Source organism: Phaethon lepturus, unplaced genomic scaffold (assembly GCF_000687285.1).
Source record: "Phaethon lepturus isolate BGI_N335 unplaced genomic scaffold, ASM68728v1 scaffold52875, whole genome shotgun sequence".
Lineage (NCBI taxonomy): Eukaryota > Metazoa > Chordata > Aves > Phaethontiformes > Phaethontidae > Phaethon > Phaethon lepturus.
In genome coordinates this window covers 56,659-67,118 of record NW_010543715.1, presented here as the reverse complement: position 1 = coordinate 67,118, position 10,460 = coordinate 56,659, and the positions used below count along the sequence as shown (strand labels likewise).

The following is a 10,460-nucleotide window of genomic DNA, read 5'->3' as shown; positions in this document are numbered from 1 at the left end:
AAATGTGGCATGTGCCTTTGACATTAATAATGACCAAGATGGAAATTAAATATATTTTTTAAGTAGCCACTCTGATTATGTCTTTTACAATGTCTGGCAATAAACTGCTCTTTCAAGATTTCTTTTTTTCCCAAGATGATTTAAATGTTTTTAACTAGTTGTATGAGTACCTATCATCTTCACTTTAACATTTGCTTATCGATGAGGAAGGAAAAAATTACACTTACTTCATAAAGGCATACCACTGTAAAAGTTATCATGTACAAATAATGGTTTAAAATAACAATTCAAGACAGTTTTGAGTTTCCAATTCCATTTAGTTTGTTTTGATACTCTGTGCATACGTACCTACCTGTACAACTCAGTTGTTGTTTCTTTGAATGTTTTTACTTAAGCAATCATTTTAGTTGTTCAGGCTTCTTTCTTTACGTTTGTATAATTAACTTGGCCTTCTGCAGTGCAGTCTTCAGTTTGAATCTCAAAGCACCCTTAAAAAACCACAATCCTCAGTTGAGACTATAGCTTTAATAAATGATCGTTGCTTTGTTTGTAGATGACTCTAGCTGTTTCGGGACTGACTTTTCCTTGCCATCGACTTACAGTTGGAAGAAGGTCTTCACCTGTACAAACAAGGGAACAGTCAGAGGAGGTAAGATCATCTTTATTTAACAAGTATACTCTAGGAATAACCAGGGAAAGCTCATTTTGCCGTGGTCACAGTCTCTTCTATTGTCAAATACATCAGTAGAATTGCATTTTAAAAGAATCACTTTACAATTCCTGTAACACATAATTGTGACAAAGTAAGGAACTAGGTAAATGAGTCTTTGAAGAAAAAGAGGAAAAACAAATTAAGCAAGTCACAGTAAGCATTGAAAAATACTCCAAATTAAACAGAAGGCTGTTATATGAAAACATATATTTTTAGGACTAGCAGAAAGAGATGTTTGCAGACTGTATAAACTCTCATTTTGTTGTTTCTAACTATTAATAGTTTGGGTTAAAATTTCTAATGCCTTTGTCCTTCCTCAAAATGAATTTAATATAATCAGTTTCCCATTTTCCACACACTTTTCTTACCATTTTATTTAGAGAACTTTAGCACATAAGGTTTATCTTGCTGCACAGAAAGGGTGTGTTTCAGTCTGTTCAGCTCATTTGAGTTGGCAAGCTGTGAGGTACAGTCAGGATGCAAGCCTGGATATATGCTGTTGGATAGCTGTTAAAAATCAGAGGGTGGTGAGACAATATTGTTCTAGCTATACCTGAACCTCTTAGCAGGTTAAATAGGTGGTTATTGTTTTCTCTGGGATACACAGCATAACTGTGTCATTGCTTCTTTACTTCATTCTTTCAAAATTATCTATTTGTCCAACTTGTAGAATTTTCTTGTAGATTTTTTCATTCAGAAAACGTTCTTTATTTGAAGTTCTTAATGTGTAGCTGTTGTAGGGAGAGATCCAGCATGTTTGGAGCTCTTTGCTCCTCTCTTGGTCTCTTGCATGCTCGAGCTGAAGCCTCTCATTCCATAATACGCTTTGTTGCACCTTCAGAGTCATGTAAATTTTCTGTAGTGTACTATCACTGTAACTCCTAGGTCAAGTGGAGCTGGAATAGTTGTTCATGAAAAGAAGTCGGTTTAGAGGCAAGTTAACATGGAATAGTTAAAACCAAAATTTTCTGAGCTGTTTTATGTTTCAGAGGACATTAAATCCAAAAGGTCTGACAGTGGGACATGGAGGCACAGGTGGGACCTTAGCTCCTTGCAGAAAAATGTTGATCTTTCTCCTTTATACTGATATGCTAAAGAAATCAGCCTGTTATTCAACACGCAATAGTCTGGTGTGCCAAGTGAGGACTACAGGTGCTAAATTTGCATGGAAGAGATTGCAATACAATAGATGGGTACCTTTCCAAGGACTGTCCCCCACCGTGCAAGTATTGTTACAGTAGATTTCATCTGGATGTCTAAAATTAGTGACAGATTGTGTCGCTCTTCTCACTTTTTTCTTATGCAGTTAAACCAGCTGTAGTACCTTTAGATGGAAAACAGCATTAACTTTAGGTACCATTTGCTCAACTATGTGTGTACAGAGCCAGCTCCTTAGTTATTTAATAATGCATTCTGTCACATAATATTGCCATGTCAACCAAACTTCTGGTAAAAAGTAGATCTTTTTTATCAAAAGCAATCTGGTAATGTTGTATAAAATAGTAAAACAAAATGCAGCATGTCAAGTGTTTTTATAGGAATGCCCAAGTATTTTTCAGTATGTGTGTGTTTCATATTTCACTGAAGATGGTATCTGTAATAGAGGCTTACGGTGGATTTTGGGTTTTGTTTTTATATAGCAATGCACTGATGTTCATATGGTTAGTGACAGTGACGGAGATGACTTTGAAGATGCTACAGAGTTTGGAGTTGATGATGGAGAAATGTTTGGAGTAGCATCATCTGCCTTGAGGAAATCGCCAATGAGTAAGAGTTGACAGTTATTTACAATTAACTGGCGATTGTACAGCACTAGTGAATGCAGAGGTGTGATGGGTCTGCATAGTAAGAAACAGGAAAGTATCTTTTGATAGGAGTGTTAGAATTGAGTCTCATGTCTGATGGATGTATCAAATGAAAGTACTGGAAACATAACTGGCAACTATGAAAGCGTCTCCCCATGGAGGAAGTTTCTTAACCTTACGATTTTAGCTTATAGTTGAAGAATATTAATTTAACTCTGAGAAATTAGAATCTCTAACCAAATGTACCTGTAGATAACTAGATTTCTGCTTTCCTGTTTTGAAAAATCTGTAGATTTTCACTTCAGCATCTTGTAGTGATGAATATTTTTAGTCATTTACATTAAATAAGTTTTTCAGTGATTATTTGCCCTTGATTTATGAAAAGGATTGAGCAGGAGCAGTCAATTACCTCCTATATGCAATTCTATATACTCTTTATTTACTTTAGGCTTGCATTAGTGTTACCTTAGAAGTTTTTTGACAGAAAAATATGTAATAACATGGAAAACTTTTAAATATTACGTATAGGAAGTTAAAAAAAAAAAAAGAAAATATAGTGGATCAAGCCTTTCAAGACAGTCCTTTCATTTTAATATATTAAAGTAAGTCCAGAGTGTTAACTCTGAACATGTGATAGATCACATTGCACTGGCCATGAGGATTTTACTGTTTGGAAAGCCTGAATATATTCATGAGAGTGTCTGGAAATTTCATGTCTTACCAAAGGTTCATAGTTGATAGTCTTTCATTAAATTTATATGGTTGCTTGGTAACCACCTCAGTAAGCTGTCAACATTTAAAAAAAAAAAAAAATCTATAAGCAAGTGAGTTCGCGTATTAAAATCTGTTTCCATAAGGTTGCATTTAACTTGTATTTTTCTTTCTTTTTTTTTTTTTTTTTGAAGTGCCAGAAAACGCTGAAAATGAAGGAGATGCCTTATTACAATTTACGGCTGAGTTTTCTTCAAGGTAAGCTTAGCCTGTTAACTGTGCAATTCTTGAACAAACCAAGTAAAATTTAGTAAATAATGAAAATAAAAATAAACCAAATGGACATATTTTCTTGTGGGTTCATAGCATACTTAGGCATCTTAATCTAATTTATTTTAAGCTTAACTTTGTTAGAACTATTTCTGAACTAAAATTATTTCTCAGACCAAGTTAGAGTGACAGATTCTTGCCTCATTTAATTTGTCACTAATTAATATAATTACTTAATTATGTAAGGGTCCAGAAGGATGTTAAAGACTCTGATTATGTATAGTAATTTTAATATGATATACAGGAACAGAAAATCTGAAACTTATTAATATTGAAAAATATATACAGACTTGCAACAAGAGTTTTCACAATAATGAAGTGGTTGGATGAATCTCTACTTTAAAAAATATAAAAATGCTGCTTTTTTTTTTTTAAGCTTTATGCGACCAGATCGTGCATTGTTAAACAGTCGCCATGTTTCATCAATAGGTAGAAGCTGCAAACTAATGTACTGCAAAGTAACGCAAAGTTTATATGCCTTCTGTTTTCACTCCTCTCTGATGAAATGTTCATTTATATATGTGAGATGTATTAATGTGTAATACAAGGATAGCCTTCGATTAACCTTTAAGAATAAAGAGAGGAAATAAGTTATGACTAAAAAATTATATAGAACGTCAGGTGTACGAAAATTTGTAAGGTGGCAGTTAGTTACTTTGAGCTTTTGAATGTTGGGAGACAGATGGCTTTTAAAGGACATAAGGGAAATACTTTAGAACTGTAGTACTTCATCTTTCTAAAGATTTAGCCAATGCATTTATAGAATATATGAAGAGGTAGAATACTGAAGTTACTTATTTTTGTGATTCTTTTTTAATTAATTTGAAATTTTATCTCAACTAGATATGGTGACTGCCATCCTGTTTATTTTATTGGATCATTAGAGGCTGCTTTTCAAGAAGCCTTCTATGGGAAAGCTAGAGATGTAAGTGTGTACTGAAATTACCGTATTTAATATGGGGGAAAATGGAAATCACTGTAAACGTTTCATTTTTATTTTAAAAAAGGTAAGCTGTATTTTTGAGTTATCTTCGTTTTATTGTTTGCAAAGAGTTATACTCATTTAGCTGACTAACGAACATACTTATCTTGGCTGTTGTTGAAATTACACTGAATAACTCATGCTTTCTAATCATTCACGCTGTATTTTTATTGGAGTCCCTTGGTCATGAAAGCTTCTCCCCCGGCTTTTCTTCCTGAAATAATGGTGTCCTAGCACCACATAACACTGGCTGCGAGTCTTGTGGTTAACAAGTTCAACGTTGCATGTTGGTAACTCCTTTGAAGGATGGCTAATGAAATTGTAAATTTAAATTGAAAGGTCTCTGAAATACAGTGCACTTTTTTCCCTTTGTACAGCCTTTATCTGCCAAGTAAATTCCAGTACTAAAGTTTGGTTATTTAATTTTTCTGTACATCCAACCAGACATCTCAAGTTTCTGTTATTCCATGCACACTTTTAAAATCAGTATTTTAATAAAATTAGAATTGGGATAGTTTATTTAAGTTTTGGTGACTTGAATTCGCTAAGGAGAAACCCAAACCCCTGTGTAATTAAGCTGAAACACAAACAAGAAAATCATGCTGTTTAAATTTACTTTTTGTTGTCTTGGTAGATATTTAATTTTAAAATGAAGAATGTTTTGGCTTCCTGTAGTTATTCATATTGGAAGGAACAGCTATGTTATATTAGGGGCTGTTATGATAAGTGTGCAGTGTTATGAATCTACACTGTACAGCTTAAGTTAACACATACTTAGCATGTTGTGTGCACAGATAGTTTTCTCACATTCTAAGTTTCACGGATATTTTCATGTCTGTGCAGATTTCAGAGCATAAATGGGTACAGAATAATTCAGTGGCAAAGTATTAATTCATAATAACTCATTAAAATGCATGTTTAAAAGAAAATTATTATTTCAACAAGAAAAGTGTTGGAGTTAGGAAGTTTACTTTGTGTCATTTCATCAGTAATGGTTGACAATGCATCACTACAATAATGGATGAGAGCCCATTAGGAGCTTCCACAAATATTTTTTTATACCTGTAAATGTGATATCAATGTAGTGCAGTTATTTAGGGTTTTTTAATACTCCAAGTACTTCATATGCTACTTACATAGCACATCTGAAATTCATATCGCCTTACATTTCTAATATTTTGCAAGGTAGTCAGGGCAAATCCTCATCAGCATAAAGTCACACGCTTAGGAAAGTATTATTTTTGTGGCTTTTTTCTTTAATTTTTTTCCTTCAAATATTGCTTTAATTTTTGAAAGCCCTTCCCCCCAACTACCCTGTGGAATGACATTATTTTCATTGTACATTCTGATTTAAAACAAAGGTTTGAGAATGTATATATACCATTTATTTTTACTGTGTTTTTCCTGTTACAAACAAGTTTTTTCAGTACTGCCTCCTGGAATTCATAATTGAGGAAAAGGATACATTATTTTATCTTTTTATAATTGCATTTCATAAAATAATTCAATATGTATATCAGTATAAGAAAAAAAGCTTAGGAGAAATTGCAACCTGTATGTCTTGTCTTCTAATTTGTACTGTGGAGGGCACTTAATTTTACCAGGGCAACAGATGAGCTTCAGGCACCAGCATTCTTCACTTGAAGTGAGAAATTGAGTTCCAAGAGTAAATAAAAACAAGATTGAAGGTTTAAATCCTCTGCTAGGCTTTTTGAACTTATATACTCATTAAATGTTTATTGGAGTGGTGGGATTACGAAGGATTTGGGTAGCTTCATCAACTGGTATATACTTAATCACTAAGTAAAACACTACATTTGATAGAGTGTTTCTCACGATGCCACACTCAATCCATCTTAATGAAAACCGCTTCAAACTGATTTAATTTGAGAGCACTTGGCATCTTGAGTGCTCAGAGATCTTAGCCTTTTCTTGACAAATTCTCAACACTGTCCAGAGCAGAAGGTGCACTCTACAGTTCAGGCCTAGTGCGACAGCCATCAGCTACATTTTTCATCTATATTGTGGATATTTTTTCCCTCCAAAAAATCCCAGTATATATGAACTTGAAGCCTTTTTGCAGGAATATTTTAGTTTGGGTTATTTTAAGAAAAGTAACTTATGTCAGCACATGTGTTTTAAACACAAGTTATAGGTTAAAATTATTTTTAAGAGAATAGATGTTATTCTGTTAAGTCTTAGTGTCTTTCGGTTTTTTGTGTTGGAAGGGATGATAATTCATAGCTGCTAAGGAAAATGTTACTTGAGAAGGAAATACCTTGTAAAAAAGTTTAGGTGTTTGCCTGTTACTTGTGTTTTGTTTAGCTTTTATTATTGTAGTTTTTCAATTCGAGTCTTTAGATAGTCAAGATTAACATGCATGATGTGTATCTTTTTTTCATTTAGAGCAACTGCTACCATGATTGTGCCAGTTCTAAGTAGGAGAGATGGAATGAGGTCAAATGTAGCTCTACTTTAAAACATATATATCTCTTTAGCCCAAAAATACAATAGCCAAGATGTAGAGCTTTCCCTCCAACACAGGTGTCCTTGGCAATGAAATCCTCAGTTACCTGCTGCAGCCTCATCAGGGCTTTGTGTGTTCATTTCCAAGCCTCACTGTATATACAACACAAGAAAATAATTTCATTATTAATTTGTTTTAATTGGGTCAGGAAGAGAAAGAGAGACAGGTTTATTAAATTCATACATACGTTCTTCTTTTGTGAAATTCTTCCTCTTCTTGTTGTGCCAATTGGAAAGAAGCATTTCTCTGTTCTATTACTTCACGGAGAACAAACTTTTGCTGAAGTAGCTACACTATCATAGAAAGACCTAAACCAGATGCCATGGAAGAAGTCTTGTAATGGACAGTTTTAAAAAAGATGTTTGGGGAGGTTTCTCTGTGACTGAAAGCAGTTTGTGGGTGCCCTGTGTTCTGAAACATCAGGGGATTTATCCTAACTTGCAGTGTTACTGTTATTAATTGCTATATTGAATCTCATTGAGCTACTTACTTGAATAATACTAAAGTATTTCCTTTTATTGGAGCTTGTTTGCCTTTTCATTTTTATAGGTGGTTGCTACTCTTTGATTATGAGAAAGAATAAAGACATCCCTTTTACCTTTTCAGGAGCTCTTATCGTTATATACCTCTGTCAGATCACCTCCTGCTCCTCTCTCAACCTTTCTGTCCATTGACTTTTAATAAATATGTGAAACATCTCTCTTAGCACAGATTGGTATTGTCAACCTCAATATATATTCCTGCATATTGAAAAGGAACCATGTTTTTCTTCTCCTTGAATTCTGTCAATTCAATTTAGTGGCAGCAGAATATTCCTTCATACGGGGCTTTCTGTAGAAGCATTTTTATCTGTGTAACTCAGAAAACTGTCCCTCATTATTTTAGTTCATGCTGCACTTAATGCAGAAAAAAGATTCACAGAGATAATTATTCTGATTTCTGTTAGAGAACATTATAGAAACAGCATTGACTGCTCTCCAGTCTTCTCGTCTCAGAAGAGAAATTTGAAGTCTGTCTTTTAGATACTGCCTCGTGTAGAGAGAGGTTCTGAATCCCAGTTGCAGCACAGCTTTTTGGTTTAGTCTCTCATCTTTTTTCCCCCCACTTATTCCCTAAATATTGCAGTGATGTTGAGGAGTACAGCTTCACCGTCACCTTTTACTTTGACTCCGGGCACATTTCAAATCAAGTCAAAATGCTGCTCCTACATATTTTGTAAGGGACTTGATCATATTGTGTATCCTAGGTGTGCTTTGAAAATGCATCTGTAGTTGAGCTGTCTAAGGGTCCTAGATGGAGAAATTACTACTTTATATATTCCAATTAAACATAAATAACCTGAATGCTAATCTACCTGAAAGTTTCTAATCTAAGCTAATCTACCTGAAAGGTTAGTCCTGCGTTTGGGTCTCTCTTCAGCATCCTCTGTACTTGATATTAAATAATGGAATTTTTTTTAAATTCTGTGCCACACTCTACATTTCCTCCTCTTTCAAAGCCTATGATTTATAGATCTTACTTGAGTTTGGTTTTAATTACTGGATGTTCTTTGCATTATGTAAGATATTGCTACAAATTCCATTGATTGAAATAGAGATACAACAGGATCAAATAGTTTGAAGATGAATGTAAGCTAAATCAGGCTTGAAATAAAACACACTTTTCCTGGGAGAGTGGTTAACCATTTGAACAGCTTAGAATAGTTCATATGGATTCTCTGTCACAGATTATTTTTTGAGGCTAGTTGTTTTACTAAAAGATAAAATTACTGAAAGATTAAATTAGGAATTAGTTTAGGGATGTCTTATGCCATGTATAATATAACAGACCAGATCAGAAGATTACAGGGATCATCTCACTCCCACTTAGGAACCTGTGGAGTACGGTTTAGTTCAGATCCTTTTCTACGAGGCTGGAGGCTGGTTAGTGCTCCTTGTCTCTCTGTCTTTGGTGTCTGTCTCCTTTCTTTCGACTGGTGCAGGGGAATTTAGTAATGCTTATCTTCAACAGGTTTTGTTCTGTTGTGTGAAATACACAGACAAGGCTCCTATGAATATCCATCTGCCCTATTCCTGCTTTGATCCTTTTTCGAAGTGGAGTAAACTCAAAGTTGTATTGCCTTGGTGTTAGGGGTTTGCATCCTGCTTAGGGAAAAAAGGATTGTGCGTGGTAGGGTAGCTGTGTCCAAGAAGGCGGCTCATGATCTCCAAGATCAGCTTAGACAGGTGCATCAGATTGTACAGTTCAAAGGCTTAAAGATGTGCAAATATGTCCCTTTGTTCATTTGAATTAGCGCTCTCTACATAAAACCTAAAGGAAAAATTAAGATCTTGATTTGTTAGCCTACCAGCTTGAAAGAACATTCATGCCTCTAGCAGATGCTACATTGCGAACATTTTTTGTCTCAGTCATTACTTGGAACTTGTAAACATGAGATTCAAAAATAACCATGCAGGTGTGTGGTTTTGCTGACCCTCATGACTGCTTTGTTAATCTTATTAAAGTTCATATTCTTCTGAGGTGTGAAAGTTGTTCACATTATCAGGAACAGGCTGAGAAGCTTGGCTGTCCCATTACCTAGTGATTATCAATTCAGTCTCTCAATCTCATGAAGATCTATGTTTCTTTCTGCCTCAGTGACATCTTTTCCTTCATTTCTTCTAATTCTGTACAAAGTGCATTAACTTTTCTCAAGCTCCAAAATGCAAAAGTGCCCAAGTGGATGGGACATAGCCGTTTTGGTACATAGGACACATCTTTAACATGTTTGTCTTACGTGTGGGCATGTACATGCATGTTAGATCTCTTGGTCAGGTGCATCAGTTTATGTGGCAGGAGGCTGCTGTGCTTTGGATGATGTGGCAGAGAGGTTTCACGGTACAAGGCTACAGCTGGGAGGACCGTGCCTCTCGGGTCTGCCCTGCTGCAGTAGTGTCCGTCTACAGCCCGCGTTTCCTTCCAGGGTGCCGTGTACCAGACATATTCCATCAACAGATCAAAATCAGGCAAGAGAGGGCTGCAGCGCTTCACTGCGAATACACAGTGGCGGGCGTGAGGCAAGGGAGCAGAGGCATGGCTGGCTGACTGAGTCTCATGCAGTCCGAATGCAACACAGGTTGTAGGAAAAAAAGGTTGAGGTCTGGATTTTTTAAGGTATTTAGATAACCAAGATGCTGAAAACAGTTAATGCCTCTTTCTCGTGGCCCTTTTTCCTCTGAAATAAAATGAAACCTGGAGCTTAAACTTCAAGCTTTTAGGACCTTATGTCTTACTGACATTGATGAGACTTAGACTCTGTCTTAGAGTCTGTCTGTAAATCCAGGCCCCTACTGAAAATTCCAGTGTATGACTGCCTGATCTTCAGCATCCACATACTCTGAAAACTACACCTCT

The 10,460-nt window shown here is 35.4% G+C and overlaps 1 protein-coding gene across 1 annotated transcript in view; it reads left to right on the top strand.

The window, feature by feature from the left end:
* Positions 1-550: 550 nt before the first annotated feature.
* Positions 551-10,460, top strand: part of FAF1 (Fas (TNFRSF6) associated factor 1) — a 58,226-nt gene continuing 48,316 nt past the window's right edge. The window contains exons 1-4 of the mRNA XM_010288412.1: positions 551-649; positions 2,353-2,479; positions 3,423-3,486; positions 4,402-4,483. Coding sequence (XP_010286714.1) covers positions 554-649; positions 2,353-2,479; positions 3,423-3,486; positions 4,402-4,483 — 369 coding nt within the window. The 5' untranslated portion in view covers positions 551-553. The remainder of the gene's footprint in view (positions 650-2,352; positions 2,480-3,422; positions 3,487-4,401; positions 4,484-10,460) is intronic.